Source organism: Oncorhynchus mykiss, chromosome 29, assembly GCF_057628025.1.
Source record: "Oncorhynchus mykiss isolate SJ-2025 chromosome 29, ASM5762802v1, whole genome shotgun sequence".
NCBI classification, from domain to species: domain Eukaryota; kingdom Metazoa; phylum Chordata; class Actinopteri; order Salmoniformes; family Salmonidae; genus Oncorhynchus; species Oncorhynchus mykiss.
Window position 1 is genome coordinate 954,896 of NC_143050.1, and position 17,605 is coordinate 972,500.

At 45.0% G+C, this 17,605-nt stretch overlaps 2 protein-coding genes across 7 annotated transcripts in view; one reads left to right on the top strand and one right to left on the bottom strand.

Moving 5' to 3' along the window:
• Window positions 1-6,474, top strand: part of birc2 (baculoviral IAP repeat containing 2) — a 39,505-nt gene extending 33,031 nt beyond the window's left edge. For 2 of the 4 annotated variants that reach the window (XR_016493157.1, XR_016493158.1), the window contains exons 15-17: window positions 344-593; window positions 2,903-2,944; window positions 6,209-6,474. Coding sequence is in view for 2 of the 4 variants with exons in the window: in XM_036968048.2 (XP_036823943.1) it covers window positions 441-593; window positions 2,903-2,944; window positions 6,209-6,402 (389 nt within the window). In the remaining 2 variants the exon portion in view is untranslated. The remainder of the gene's footprint in view (window positions 1-343; window positions 594-2,902; window positions 2,945-6,208) is intronic. The other 2 variants (XM_036968048.2, XM_036968047.2) reach the window with 1 other exon arrangement.
• Window positions 6,475-6,575: 101 nt separating this feature from the next.
• Window positions 6,576-17,605, bottom strand: part of polq (polymerase (DNA directed), theta) — a 75,869-nt gene continuing 64,839 nt past the window's right edge. For 2 of the 3 annotated variants that reach the window (XM_090226293.1, XM_090226295.1), the window contains exon 32: window positions 15,785-16,469. In XM_090226293.1, coding sequence (XP_090082419.1) covers window positions 15,786-16,469 — 684 coding nt within the window. In that variant the 3' untranslated portion in view covers window position 15,785. Of the gene's footprint in view, window positions 7,939-8,446; window positions 8,554-15,784; window positions 16,470-17,605 lie in introns of those variants that run through there. The other variant, XM_090226296.1, reaches the window with a different exon arrangement.

A 17,605-nucleotide genomic window follows, 5' to 3' on the forward strand; every position in this document is an offset into this window, starting at 1 on the left:
TTATATTATTTATGTTGTGAAGAGTGTTGAGTCTGTCTTGACGTTCTGTTCCCTGAGGAGGTTCATCAGTATGTTACTAATACATGGTATATACTACAAGCTGCTACTACTACAATATTAATGTTTAGTCGGTCCTGGAGCGCCCATCAGTATATCATTACAAATATGCTACTACTACAGTACTATATTGGTGTTATGATACCTCTACAGCAGGTGAAGAGAACAGTGGTCTCCAGGGCCAGTCCTCCCAGCAGCCGACCTCTAACCCCCTGACCTCCTAGGTGGAGAGGAATACAGTGGTCTACAGGGCCAGCAGCCGACCTCTAACCCCCTGTCTCTTCAGGTGGAGAGGAATACAGTGGTCTACAGGGCCAGTCCTCTCAGCAGCAGACAGCCAGACTGATAGACTTGGTGCTGACCTCTGACCCCTGTTTCTTCAGGTGGAGAGGAATACAGTGGTCTACAGGGCCAGTCCTCTCAGCAGCAGACAGCCAAACTGATAGACTTGGTCTTGACTAAAGGGAACGCAGCAGCTGAGGTCTTCAGGAACTGGATCCAGAAGAACGATGTCTACCTGCTCAGAGACCTTATGGGTAAACCTTACTTCTGACCTTTCAACTCTTACCTCACACCCTAACTTCTTTTCCCCTTACCCTAACCTGCTAGACTTGACCTTGAACATCCCTCACTGTGGCTCGCCCTAGTCCCCTAACTCATAGTCCCTTTACTTCCTAGCTCTATTCTGCTCCTAATCCTCAATTTCCTAAGACCCCTAGCTCCCTAAGCCCTAGTTTCCTAATGCCTAGCTCCCTAACCCCTAGTCCCTTCTGCTCTCAACCCCTAGTTTTGGAATCCTCAGCTCCTTAACCCCTAGTTTTGGAATCCTCAGCTCCTTAACCCCTAGTTTTGGAATCCTCAGCTCCTTAACCCCTTGTCATGGGGTGTGCAGCTCCAGGTTTGGGAAGGATGGTGGGATGTGTTGTATCGTTCTGAGCTTGTCTGTGGGAATGATTGGTGGGTAGATCAGGGGTCAGGCACACAACTGATCTAGGTCAGCCTACTAAACCATCAGATTGACCCATCCTTGTATATAAAGTTTATTTTACAGCTCAGGGCTATGCTGAGCCTGAGTTATAAAGTATCATCTAGTTAGTCCCACTTCACCCAGCTCAGTTAAGTTAGACCCACTTCACTCAGTTCAGTCAGTCCCACTTCACTCAGTTCAGTCTAGTTAGTCCCACTTCACCCAGCTCAGTTCAGTTAGACCCACTTCACTCAGTTAGTCCCACTTCACTCAGTTCAGGTAGTCCCACTTCACCCAGCTCAGTTCAGTCTAGTTAGTCCCACTTCACCCAGCTCAGTTAGTCCCACTTCACCCAGTTCAGTTCAGTTAGTCCCACTTCGCTCAGTTCAGTTAGTCCCACTTCACCCAGCTCAGTTCAGTTAGTCCCACTTCACCCAGCTCAGTTCAGTTAGTCCCACTTCACCCAGCTCAGTTCAGTTAGTCCCACTTCACCCAGCTCAGTTCAGTTAGTCCCACTTCACCCAGCTCAGTTCAGTTAGTCCCACTTCACCCAGCTCAGTTCAGTTAGTCCCACTTCACCCAGCTCAGCTCAGTTAGTCCCACTTCACCCAGCTCAGTTCAGTTAGTCCCACTTCACCCAGCTCAGTTCAGTTAGTCCCACTTCACCCAGCTCAGCTCAGTTAGTCCCACTTCACCCAGCTCAGTTCAGTTAGTCCCACTTCACCCAGCTCAGTTCAGTTAGTCCCACTTCACCCAGCTCAGCTCAGTTAGTCCCACTTCACCCAGCTCAGCTCAGTTAGTCCCACTTCACCCAGCTCAGTTCAGTTAGTCCCACTTCACCCAGCTCAGCTCAGTTAGTCCCACTTCACCCAGCTCAGCTCAGTTAGTCCCACTTCACCCAGCTCAGCTCAGTTAGTCCCACTTCACCCAGCTCAGCTCAGTTAGTCCCACTTCACCCAGCTCAGCTCAGTTAGTCCCACTTCACCCAGCTCAGTTCAGTTAGTCCCACTTCACCCAGCTCAGCTCAGTTAGTCCCACTTCACCCAGCTCAGTTCAGTTAGTCCCACTTCACCCAGCTCAGTTCAGTTAGTCCCACTTCACCCAGCTCAGTTCAGTTAGTCCCACTTCACCCAGCTCAGCTCAGTTAGTCCCACTTCGCTCAGCTCAGTTAGTCCCACTTCACCCAGCTCAGTTCAGTTAGTCCCACTTCACCCAGCTCAGTTCAGTTAGTCCCACTTCACCCAGCTCAGTTCAGTTAGTCCCACTTCACCCAGCTCAGCTCAGTTAGTCCCACTTCACCCAGCTCAGTTCAGTTAGTCCCACTTCACCCAGCTCAGTTCAGTTAGTCCCACTTCACCCAGCTCAGCTCAGTTAGTCCCACTTCACCCAGCTCAGCTCAGTTAGTCCCACTTCACCCAGCTCAGCTCAGTTAGTCCCACTTCACCCAGCTCAGCTCAGTTAGTCCCACTTCACCCAGCTCAGCTCAGTTAGTCCCACTTCACCCAGCTCAGCTCAGTTAGTCCCACTTCACCCAGCTCAGTTCAGTTAGTCCCACTTCACCCAGCTCAGCTCAGTTAGTCCCACTTCACCCAGCTCAGTTCAGTTAGTCCCACTTCACCCAGCTCAGCTCAGTTAGTCCCACTTCACCCAGCTCAGTTCAGTTAGTCCCACTTCACCCAGCTCAGTTCAGTTAGTCCCACTTCACCCAGCTCAGTTCAGTTAGTCCCACTTCACCCAGCTCAGCTCAGTTAGTCCCACTTCGCTCAGCTCAGTTAGTCCCACTTCACCCAGCTCAGCTCAGTTAGTCCCACTTCACCCAGCTCAGTTCAGTTTAATTTCAAACTTATGTTTAATTCTTGTTCTCATTGACCCTTTCAGCCCAGGCAAATGAAGCCTCATCACCAAGTCAAGATCTCTCAGGTATATATATATACACACACACACACACTACCTGGCTATAGACACACACACACACACACTACCTGGCTATAGACACACACACTGCCTGGCTATAGACACACACACACACACTGCCTGGCTATAGACACACACACACACACTGCCTGGCTATAGACACACACACACACACACTGCCTGGCTATAGACACACACACACACACACACTGCCTGGCTATAGACACACACACTGCCTGGCTATAGACACACACACACACACTGCCTGGCTATAGACACACACACACACACACACTGCCTGGCTATAGACACACACTGCCTGGCTATAGACACACACACACACACACACACTGCCTGGCTATAGACACACACACACACACACACACACACACTGCCTGGCTATAGACACACACACACACACACACACACACTGCCTGGCTGTAGACACACACACACTGCCTGGCTATAGACACACACACACACACACACACACACACTGCCTGGCTATAGACACACACACACACACACACACACTGCCTGGCTATAGACACACACACACACACTGCCTGGCTGTAGACACACACACACTGCCTGGCTATAGACACGCACACACACACTGCCTGGCTATAGACACACACACGCGCACACACTGCCTGGCTATAGACACACACACGCACACAGCCTGGCTATAGACACACACACACATCCTGGCTATAGACACACACACACACACATCCTGGCTATAGACACACACACACACACTGCCTGGCTATAGACACACACACACACACTGCCTGGCTATAGACACACACACACACACTGCCTGGCTATAGACACACACACACACACTGCCTGGCTATAGACACACACACACACACACTGCCTGGCTATAGACACACACACACACACACCCACACTGCCTGGCTATAGACACACACACTGCCTGGCTGTAGACACACACACACACACTGCCTGGCTGTAGACACACACACGCACACACACACACATCTCTACATACAGGGCTTTTTTCTGCTTGTAGCTTTGGCTTAGAGACCTGCTGGCCTGTGGAATGAGGCCTTGGAACTGGGATGGATGGGCGGGGTCAGAAGTGTCATCCTATGGGAGGGGTTTAATCTCCTGAGAGCTGCTATTGGCTGTCAGCAGTGATTGAGTGGGTGGTTCTGAGGCCTCATTGCCTCGCTCTACCCTGCACTAGTAAGAGAGCGGTGTGTACGTTACCATGTGTCAGTCGGTGTTTGTGTGGATTTGTCTCTGTCTGTTTGTATGCTCATCACACGCTACATGTCAGACAGCACTGGCCCGATTTTTGATGAAACAAGGGTGAGAGATGCGTTTGCCATAGAGATCTGTCATTTAGAAAATTACACTGATTTGCCAGATGGTGGCGCTATAACCATCAGTTGAAAACGCTAACTTTGAAAGGTGACGCCCCTAACCCCGTTTGATCCAAAGTCGTGAAATTCAGCACATAGGGTCCACCAAGAAGGATTCAACGGCATTTAGAATGACAACACTACTCATCTGGCACCGAATTAATGATCTGCGGCATCTATGGACAATGGTCTCTCAACGCAATACTTCCCAGACTAGTACCTAAAACGACATGGCTTTTATTGACCAATATGTATTCACGTGGGCTGGCATATAAATCAGTCAACGATATTCGTATTGTAACAAAATTTGGTACACATGCTTACCCCATAATGACTAAGCAAAAACTGACGGCCCTTAGGGGAGCCCTGCATCACTGACGGCCCCAAGGGGAGCCCTGCATCACTGACGGCCCCAAGGGGAGCCCTGCATCTCTGATGGCCCCAAGGGGAGCCCTGCATCTCTGATGGCCCCAAGGGGAGCGCTGCATCACTGACGGCCCCTAGGGGAGCCCTGCATCTCTGATGGCCCCAAGGGGAGCCCTGCATCTCTGATGGCCCCAAGGGGAGCGCTGCATCACTGACGGCCCCAAGGGGAGCCCTGCATCACTGACGGCCCCAAGGGGAGCGCTGATGGCCCCAAGGGGAGCCCTGCATCACTGACGGCCCCAAGGGGAGCCCTGCATCACTGACGGCCCCAAGGGGAGCCCTGCATCACTGACGGCCCCAAGGGGAGCCCTGCATCACTGACGGCCCCAAGGGGAGCCCTGCATCACTGACGGCCCCAAGGGGAGCCCTGCATCACTGACGGCCCCAAGGGGAGTGCTGACGGCCCCAAGGGGAGCCCTGCATCTCTGACGGCCCCTAGGGGAGCCCAGCATCACTGACGGCCCCAAGGGGAGCCCTGCATCTCTGACGGCCCCAAGGGGAGCCCTGCATCACTGACGGCCCCAAGGGGAGCCCTGCATCACTGACGGCCCCAAGGGGAGCCCTGCATCACTGACGGCCCCAAGGGGAGCGCTGCATCACTGACGGCCCCTAGGGGAGCCCTGCATCTCTGATGGCCCCAAGGGGAGCCCTGCATCACTGACGGCCCCAAGGGGAGCCCTGCATCTCTGACGGCCCCAAGGGGAGCCCTGCATCACTGACGGCCCCAAGGGGAGCGCTGCATCACTGACGGCCCCAAGGGGAGCGCTGACGGCCCCAAGGGGAGCCCTGCATCACTGACGGCCCCAAGGGGAGCCCTGCATCACTGACGGCCCCAAGGGGAGCCCTGCATCTCTGACGGCCCCAAGGGGAGCCCTGCATCTCTGACGGCCCCAAGGGGAGCGCTGCATCTCTGACGGCCCCAAGGGGAGCCCTGCATCTCTGATGGCCCCAAGGGGAGCGCTGCATCTCTGACGGCCCCAAGGGGAGCGCTGCATCACTGACGGCCCAAGGGGAGCCCTGCATCTCTGACGGCCCCAAGGGGAGCCCTGCATCTCTGACGGCCCCAAGGGGAGCACAGCATCACTGACGGCCCCAAGGGGAGCGCTGCATCTCTGACGGCCCCAAGGGGAGCGCTGCATCACTGACGGCCCCAAGGGGAGCGCAGCATCATTCAAATCCCCAAGCCAGCAAGGTGGAAAACTCTGCCGTTTTGCCTTTGAGCAAGGCAGTTAGCCTATAACAACTGTTCCCTGGGCGCCGATGACGTTGATTATGGCCCCCTGCACCTCTGATTCAGGAAGACACATTTCAGTTGAACTGCTGAGGCATCCTCTTTCCCTTCCTGTTTACTGTTGTTTTTCACTTTGCATCTCTATTCTTCCCACTCCATCTCCCTTCCCCCACTCTCCTCCTCTTCCTCCCCCCTCCCTCTCCCCCTCCTCCCCTCCAGACCTGCCGATGGAGGAGCAGCTACGGCGCCTGCAGGAGGAGCGGACCTGTAAGGTGTGTATGGACAAGGAGGTGAACATTGTCTTCATCCCGTGTGGTCACCTGGTGGTCTGTAAGGAGTGTGCTCCCTCTCTGAGGAAATGTCCCATCTGCAGAGGACTGGTCAAGGGCACCGTCCGAACCTTCCTCTCCTAGAAGACGAACCAGGCTTGATGTTAGGCGCTGGTAGATCTGTACCATTTGTGAAATAAAATAAATATAAATCAAGTATTATTCTTTTCAGGATGTAATTAGAACCATTTTCTGAGTTTCATTCAACTCAACAGCCCACTGTAGAAACCAAACCAACCAAGAATCATAACTTACAATTTCACAGAAGATTAGTAATTTATTCTTCATATCAGGAATATTGGTTTATCTCTACTGTAACCACACCATGTTCTATCAATAGTGGACAGTAACCACACCATGTTATATCAGTATTATTTATAGTGGACAGTAACCACACCCTGTTATATCAGTATTACTGGGATGAAAACATCACATTTCCCCTTCATCTCAGCAGGTTGATGTGGACCCACTAAAGTCCTCGTTACATTCAATTCAGTACGCTGGTTAAAAAATATGTTCAAGACACAAACATTAAACAAAGTCACACACTGTGGAACTCCTTGAGATATTCATAAATACTGTGCCTCTGCTCTGTCACCAACAGGTCCCAATAACACCTCCTTCCTCTTGAAGGGGAGATCATTGGGAGGAAGGGGAGATCATTGGGACATTGTTCAGGCCCGTTGGGAGGAAGGGGAGATCATTGGGACGTTGTTCAGGCCCGTTGGGAGGAAGGGGAGATAATTGGGAGGAAGGGGAGATCATTGGGACATTGTTCAGGCCCGTTGGGAGGAAGGGGAGATAATTGGGAGGAAGGGGAGATCATTGGGACATTGTTTAGATCATTGGGACATTGTTCAGGCCCGTTGGGAGGAAGGGGAGATCATTGGGACATTGTTCAGATCCTTTGGGAGGAAGGGGAGATCATTGGGACGTTGTTCAGATCCTTTGGGAGGAAGGGAAGATCATTGGGACGTTGTTCAGATCCTTTGGGAGGAAGGGGAGATCATTGGGACGAAGGGGTGATCATTGGGAGGAAGGGAAGATCATTGGGACGTTGTTCAGGTCCATTGGGAGGAAGGGAAGATCATTGGGACGTTGTTCAGGTCCATTGGGAGGAAGGGGAGATCATTGGGACGTTGGGGAGATCATTGGGACGTTGTTCAGATCCTTTGGGAGGAAGGGGAGATCATTGGGAGGAAGGGGAGATCATTGGGACGTTGTTCAGATCCTTTGGGAGGAAGGGGAGATCATTGGGAGGAAGGGGAGATCATTGGGACGTTGTTCAGGTCCATTGGGACGAAGGGGAGATCATTGGGACGTTCAGATCCTTTGGGAGGAAGGGGAGATCATTGGGACGAAGGGGAGATCATTGGGACATTGTTCAGGCCCGTTGGGAGGAAGGGGAGATAATTGGGAGGAAGGGGAGATCATTGGGACGTTGTTCAGGTCCTTTGGGAGGAAGGGGAGATCATTGGGAGGAAGGGGAGATCATTGGGACGTTGTTCAGATGTCCAGGTCCTGCAGGTTCCCCCAGCTGGGTCCCACCTTGACCTTGGCTTTCAGCTTAACATAGAGCTTCACAGCACTCTCCATCTCTCTTTTCACTATTTGAGCCACCTAGACAGAAAGACGGTACAAACATAGAAATATAATTTACCAGACCTCCCCATTGAAGGAACATTTTATTACCCACATCACTTAACTTCCTGCCTAGCAACAAAGATGTAATGTTTAGAGGGAAGGAGGGGGGTTTATATACTGGTGCTGGTGGGAGCATGTCTGGCCCATTGGGTGAATACACTTGGTTTGAGCTTGTCCTAGTTGTCTGGTAGTTTTTACTGTTTGTTTAGAACCTAACACTGTATGAGGTCAGGGGTTAAAGGTCAGCGTGTTACCTGTATGAGGTCAAGGGTTGAAGGTCAGAGTTTTACCCGTATAAGGTCAGGGTTTGAGGTCAGATTGTTACCTGTATGAGGTCAGGGGTTAAAGGTCAGAGTGTTGAAGGTCAGATTGTTACCTGTATGAGGTCAGGGGTTAAAGGTCAGAGTGTTACCTGTATGAGGTCAGGGGTTAAAGGTCAGAGTGTTACCTGTATGAGGTCAGGGGTTAAAGGTCAGAGTGTTACCTGTATGAGGTCCTCCTCTGCGGTCTCATAGATGAGTTCATCATGAAGCTGCAGGATGAAAAACGCCCCACGATGACGTTTAACAGCCCTGCCATGACCACGGTTCTCTATAATATATAATATATACATCAATATGTACCCCTCACTACCATGACTCTCTATAATATATACATCAATATGTACCCCTCACTACCATGACTCTCTATAATATATACATCAATATGTACCCCTCACTACCATGACTCTCTATAATATATACATCAATATGTACCCCTCACTACCATGACTCTATAATATATACATCAATATGTACCCCTCACTACCATGACTCTCTATAATATATAATATATACATCAATATGTACCCCTCACTACCATGACTCTCTATAATATATACATCAATATGTACCCCTCACTACCATGACTCTCTATAATATATACATCAATATGTACCCCTCACTACCATGACTCTCTATAATATATACATCAATATGTACCCCTCACTACCATGACTCTCTATAATATATACATCAATATGTACCCCTCACTACCATGACTCTCTATAATATATACATCAATATGTACCCCTCACTACCATGACTCTCTATAATATATACATCAATATGTACCCCTCACTACCATGACTCTCTATAATATATACATCAATATGTACCCCTCACTACCATGACTCTCTATAATATATACATCAATATGTACCCCTCACTGTCATGACTCTCTATAATATATACATCAATATGTACCCCTCACTACCATGACTCTCTATAATATATACATCAATATGTACCCCTCACTACCATGACTCTCTATAATATATACATCAATATGTACCCCTCACTGTCATGACTCTCTATAATATATACATCAATATGTACCCCTCACTACCATGACTCTCTATAATATATACATCAATATGTACCCCTCACAACCATGACTCTCTATAATATATACATCAATATGTACCCCTCACTACCATGACTCTCTATAATATATACATCAATATGTACCCCTCACTACCATGACTCTCTATAATATATACATCAATATGTACCCCTCACTACCATGACTCTCTATAATATATACATCAATATGTACCCCTCACTACCATGACTCTCTATAATATATACATCAATATGTACCCCTCACTACCATGACTCTCTATAATATATAATATATACATCAATATGTACCCCTCACTACCATGACTCTCTATAATATATACATCAATATGTACCCCTCACTACCATGACTCTCTATAATATATAATATATACATCAATATGTACCCCTCACTACCATGACTCTCTATAATATATACATAAATATGTACCCCTCACTACCATGACTCTCTATAATATATACATCAATATGTACCCCTCACTACCATGACTCTCCATAATATATAATATGTACCCCTCACTACCATGACTCTCCATAATATATAATATGTACCCCTCACTACCATGACTCTCCATAATATATAATATGTACCCCTCACTACCATGACTCTCCATAATATATAATATGTACCCCTCACTACCATGACTCTCTATAATATATAATATATACATCAATATGTACCCCTCACTACCATGACTCTCTATAATATATACATCAATATGTACCCCTCACTACCATGACTCTCTATAATATATACATCAATATGTACCCCTCACTACCACGACTCTATAATATATAATATATACATCAATATGTACCCCTCACTACCATGACTCTCTATAATATATACATCAATATGTACCCCTCACTACCATGACTCTCTATAATATATAATATATACATCAATATGTACCCCTCACTACCATGACTCTCTATAATATATACATCAATATGTACCCCTCACTACCATGACTCTCCATAATATATACATCAATATGTACCCCTCACTACCATGACTCTCTATAATATATACATCAATATGTACCCCTCACTACCATGACTCTCTATAATATATACATCAATATGTACCCCTCACTACCATGAATCTCTATAATATATACATCAATATGTACCCCTCACTACCACGACACTCTATAATATATACATCAATATGTACCCCTCACTACCATGACTCTCTATAATATATACATCAATATGTACCCCTCACTACCATGACTCTCTATAATATATAATATATACATCAATATGTACCCCTCACTACCATGACTCTCTATAATATATACATCAATATGTACCCCTCACTACCACGACTCTCTATAATATATAATATATACATCAATATGTACCCCTCACTACCATGACTCTCTATAATATATACATCAATATGTACCCCTCACTACCACGACACTCTATAATATATAATATATACATCAATATGTACCCCTCACTACCATGACTCTCTATAATATATACATCAATATGTACCCCTCACTACCATGACTCTCTATAATATATACATCAATATGTACCCCTCACTGTCATGACTCTCTATAATATATACATCAATATGTACCCCTCACTACCATGACTCTCTATAATATATACATCAATATGTACCCCTCACTACCATGACTCTCTATAATATATAATATATACATCAATATGTACCCCTCACTACCATGACTCTCTATAATATATAATATGTACCCCTCACTACCATGACTCTCTATAATATATAATATGTACCCCTCACTACCACGACTCTCTATAATATATAATATGTACCCCTCACTACCATGACTCTCTATAATATATAATATGTACCCCTCACTACCACGACTCTCTATAATATATAATATGTACCCCTCACTACCATGACTCTCTATAATATATAATATATACATCAATATGTACCCCTCACTACCATGACTCTCTATAATATATACATCAATATGTACCCCTCACTACCATGACTCTCTATAATATATAATATATACATCAATATGTACCCCTCACTACCATGACTCTCTATAATATATACATCAATATGTACCCCTCACTACCATGACTCTCCATAATATATACATCAATATGTACCCCTCACTACCATGACTCTCCATAATATATAATGTATACATCAATATGTACCCCTCACTACCATGACTCTCTATAATATATACATCAATATGTACCCCTCACTACCATGACTCTCTATAATATATAATATATACATCAATATGTACCCCTCACTACCATGACTCTCTATAATATATACATCAATATGTACCCCTCACTACCATGACTCTCTATAATATATACATCAATATGTACCCCTCACTACCATGACTCTCTATAATATATACATCAATATGTACCCCTCACTACCATGACTCTCTATAATATATACATCAATATGTACCCCTCACTACCATGACTCTCTATAATATATACATCAATATGTACCCCTCACTACCACGACACTCTATAATATATACATCAATATGTACCCCTCACTACCATGACTCTCTATAATATATACATCAATATGTACCCCTCACTACCATGACTCTATAATATATAATATATACATCAATATGTACCCCTCACTACCATGACTCTCTATAATATATACATCAATATGTACCCCTCACTACCACGACTCTCTATAATATATAATATATACATCAATATGTACCCCTCACTACCATGACTCTCTATAATATATACATCAATATGTACCCCTCACTACCACGACACTCTATAATATATAATATATACATCAATATGTACCCCTCACTACCATGACTCTCTATAATATATACATCAATATGTACCCCTCACTACCATGACTCTCTATAATATATACATCAATATGTACCCCTCACTGTCATGACTCTCTATAATATATACATCAATATGTACCCCTCACTACCATGACTCTCTATAATATATACATCAATATGTACCCCTCACTACCATGACTCTCTATAATATATAATATATACATCAATATGTACCCCTCACTACCATGACTCTCTATAATATATAATATGTACCCCTCACTACCATGACTCTCTATAATATATAATATGTACCCCTCACTACCACGACTCTCTATAATATATAATATGTACCCCTCACTACCATGACTCTCTATAATATATAATATGTACCCCTCACTACCACGACTCTCTATAATATATAATATGTACCCCTCACTACCATGACTCTCTATAATATATAATATATACATCAATATGTACCCCTCACTACCATGACTCTCTATAATATATACATCAATATGTACCCCTCACTACCATGACTCTCTATAATATATAATATATACATCAATATGTACCCCTCACTACCATGACTCTCTATAATATATACATCAATATGTACCCCTCACTACCATGACTCTCCATAATATATACATCAATATGTACCCCTCACTACCATGACTCTCCATAATATATAATGTATACATCAATATGTACCCCTCACTACCATGACTCTCTATAATATATACATCAATATGTACCCCTCACTACCATGACTCTCTATAATATATAATATATACATCAATATGTACCCCTCACTACCATGACTCTCTATAATATATACATCAATATGTACCCCTCACTACCATGACTCTCTATAATATATACATCAATATGTACCCCTCACTACCATGACTCTCTATAATATATACATCAATATGTACCCCTCACTACCATGACTCTATAATATATACATCAATATGTACCCCTCACTACCATGACTCTCTATAATATATACATCAATATGTACCCCTCACTACCATGACTCTCTATAATATATACATCAATATGTACCCCTCACTACCATGACTATAATATATACATCAATATGTACCCCTCACTACCATGACACTCTATAATATATAATATATACATTAATATGTACCCCTCACTACCATGACTCTCTATAATATATAATGTATACATCAATATGTACCCCTCACTACCATGACTCTCTATAATATATACATCAATATGTACCCCTCACTACCATGACTCTCTATAATATATACATCAATATGTACCCCTCACTACCATGACTCTCTATAATATATACATCAATATGTACCCCTCACTACCATGACTCTCTATAATATATACATCAATATGTACCCCTCACTACCATGACTCTCTATAATATATAATGTATACATCAATATGTACCCCTCACTACCATGACTCTCTATAATATATACATCAATATGTACCCCTCACTACCATGACTCTCTATAATATATACATTAATATGTACCCCTCACTACCATGACTCTCTATAATATATACATCAATATGTACCCCTCACTACCATGACTCTCTATAATATATACATCAATATGTACCCCTCACTACCATGACTCTCTATAATATATACATCAATATGTACCCCTCACTACCATGACTCTCTATAATATATAATGTATACATCAATATGTACCCCTCACTACCATGACTCTCTATAATATATACATCAATATGTACCCCTCACTACCATGACTCTATAATATATACATCAATATGTACCCCTCACTACCATGACTCTCTATAATATATAATATATACATCAATATGTACCCCTCACTACCATGACTCTCTATAATATATACATCAATATGTACCCCTCACTACCATGACTCTCTATAATATATACATCAATATGTACCCCTCACTACCATGACTATAATATATACATCAATATGTACCCCTCACTACCATGACTCTCTATAATATATACATCAATATGTACCCCTCACTACCATGACTCTCTATAATATATACATCAATATGTACCCCTCACTACCATGACTCTCTATAATATATACATCAATATGTACCCCTCACTACCACGACTCTCCATAATATATAATGTATACATCAATATGTACCATATGTCAATAGTGTTTTCACTATGATACCCAGAGGCTGTGGTACAGCAGAGCTCAGTGTTTTCACTATGATACCCAGAGGCTGTGGTACAGCAGAGCTCAGTGTTTTCACTATGATACCCAGAGGCTGTGGTACAGCAGAGCTCAGTGTTTTCACTATGATACCCAGAGGCTGTGGTACAGCAGAGCTCAGTGTTTTCACTATGATACCCAGAGGCTGTGGTACAGCAGAGCTCAGTGTTTTCACTACGATACCCAGAGGCTGTGGTACAGCAGAGCTCAGTGTTTTCACTATGATACCCAGAGGCTGTGGTACAGCAGAGCTCAGTGTTTTCACTATGATACCCAGAGGCTGTGGTACAGCAGAGCTCAGTGTTTTCACTATGATACCCAGAGGCTGTGGTACAGCAGAGCTCAGTGTTTTCACTATGATACCCAGAGGCTGTGGTACAGCACAGCTCAGTGTTTTCACTATGATACCCAGAGCTCAGTGTTTTCACTATGATACCCAGAGGCTGTGGTACAGCACAGCTCAGTGTTTTCACTATGATACCCAGAGGCTGTGGTACAGCAGAGCTCAGTGTTTTCACTACGATACCCAGAGGCTGTGGTACAGCAGAGCTCAGTGTTTTCACTATGACACCCAGAGCTCAGTGTTTTCACTATGATACCCAGAGCTCAGTGTTTTCACTACGATACCCAGAGGCTGTGGTACAGCACAGCTCAGTGTTTTCACTATGACACCCAGAGCTCAGTGTTTTCACTATGATACCCAGAGGCTGTGGTACAGCAGAGCTCAGTGTTTTCACTATGATACCCAGAGGCTGTGGTACAGCAGAGCTCAGTGTTTTCACTATGACACCCAGAGCTCAGTGTTTTCACTATGATACCCAGAGGCTGTGGTACAGCAGAGCTCAGTGTTTTCACTATGATACCCAGAGGCTGTGGTACAGCACAGCTCAGTGTTTTCACTATGACACCCAGAGCTCAGTGTTTTCACTATGACACCCAGAGGCTGTGGTACAGTAATCATTGCAACAATTATCTGGGCCATTTTCTTATAGTCGCACTGGTGCTCCCAAATGAAGATTCCACATCGCACAGCAAACTTTTCAGGTTTGTGTGTGAGAGAGGGGCAGCAGGGTAGGTGTTACCTGTGTGTTGGTGTGAGAGAGGAGCAGCAGGGTAGGTGTTACCTGTGTGTTGGTGTGAGAGAGGGGCAGCAGGGTAGGTGTTACCTGTGTGTTGGTGTGAGAGAGGGGCAGCAGGGTAGGTGTTACCTGTGTGTGTGTGTTGGTGTGTGTGTTACCTGTGTGTGTGTGTGTGTGTAGTTGTGTGTGTTACCTGTGTGTGTGTGTTGGTGTGAGAGAGAGGCAGCAGGGTAGGTGTGTGTGTTACCTGTGTGTGTGTGTATGTGTGTTGGTGTGAGAGAGGGGCAGCAGGGTAGGTGTGTGTGTGTGTTACCAATGTGTGTGTTGGTGTGAGAGAGGGGCAGCAGGGTAGGTGTTACCTGTGTGTTGGTGTGAGAGAGGAGCAGCAGGGTAGGTGTTACCTGTGTGTTGGTGTGAGAGAGGAGCAGCAGGGTAGGTGTTACCTGTGTGTTGGTGTGAGAGAGGAGCAGCAGGGTAGGTGTTACCTGTGTGTTGGTGTGAGAGAGGAGCAGCAGGGTAGGTGTTACCTGTGTGTTGGTGTGAGAGAGGAGCAGCAGGGTAGGTGTTACCTGTGTGTTGGTGTGAGAGAGGAGCAGCAGGGTAGGTGTTACCTGTGTGTTGGTGTGAGAGAGGAGCAGCAGGGTAGGTGTTACCTGTGTGTTGGTGTGAGAGAGGAGCAGCAGGGTAGGTGTTACCTGTGTGTTGGTGTGAGAGAGGAGCAGCAGGGTAGGTGTTACCTGTGTGTTGGTGTGAGAGAGGAGCAGCAGGGTAGGTGTTACCTGTGTGTTGGTGTGAGAGAGGGGCAGCAGGGTAGGTGTTACCTGTGTGTTGGTGTGAGAGAGGAGCAGCAGGGTAGGTGTTACCTGTGTGTTGGTGTGAGAGAGGAGCAGCAGGGTAGGTGTCTCTAAGACATTGCTGAATGTTGACGGTAGCCAGTTTAACGATGTCAGCGGCTGACCCCTGGACTGTCGTGTTAACAGCTTGACGCTCCGCCTGAAGAGGATTCACACACACAGCTAGTTGGAGGCAGAAATGTACACGCACTCAGGATGGAGTCATTAAAACTTGTTTTTCAACCATTCCACAAATGTCTTGTTAACAAACTATAGTTTTGGCAAGTCGGTTGAGACATCTACTTTGTCCATGACACAAGTCATTTTTCCAACAATTGCTAAAAGACAGATTATTTCACTTATAATTCACTCTATAACAATTCCAGTGGGTCAGAAGTTTACATACACTAAGCTGACTGTGCCTTTAAACAGCTTGGAAAATTCCAGAAAATTATGTCATGGCTTTAGAAGCTTCTGATAGGCTAATTGACATCATTTGAGTCAATTGGAGGTGAACCTGAAGATGTATTTCAAGGCCTACCTTCAAACTCAGTGCCTCTTCGCTTGGCATCATGGGAAAATCCAAAGAAATCAGCCAAGACCTCAGAAAAAAAAATGTGTAGACCTTCACAAGTCTGGATCATCCTTGGGTGTAGTTTCCAAACGCCTGAAGGTACCAAGTTAATCTGTACAAACAATAGTACGCAAGTATAAACACCATGGGATCATGCAGCCGTCATACCGATCAAGAAGGAGTCTTCTGTCTCCTAGAGATGAACGTACTTTGGTGCGAAAAGTGCAAATCAATCCCAGAACAACAGCAAAGGACCTTGTAAAGATGCACAAAAGTATCTATATCCACAGTAAAACAAGTCCTATATCAACATAACCTGAAAGGCCACTCAGCATGGAAGAAGCCACTGCTCCAAAACCGCCATAAAAAAGCCAGACTACGGTTTGCAACTGCACATGGGGACAAAGATTGTACTTTTTGGAGAAATGTCCTCTGGTCTGATGAAACAAAAATAGAACTGTTTGGCCATAATGACCATCGTTATGTTTTGGAAGAAAAAGGGGGAGGCTTGCAAGCCGAAGAACACCATCCCAACCGTGAAGCACGGGGGGGGCAGCATCATGTTGTGGGGGTGCTTTGCTGCAGGAGGGACTGGTGCACTTCACAAAATAGATGGCATCATGAGGACGGAAAAGTATGTGGATATATTGAAGCAACATCTCAAGACATCAGTCAGGAAGTTAAAGCTTGGTCGCAAATGGGTCTTCCAAATGGACAATGAC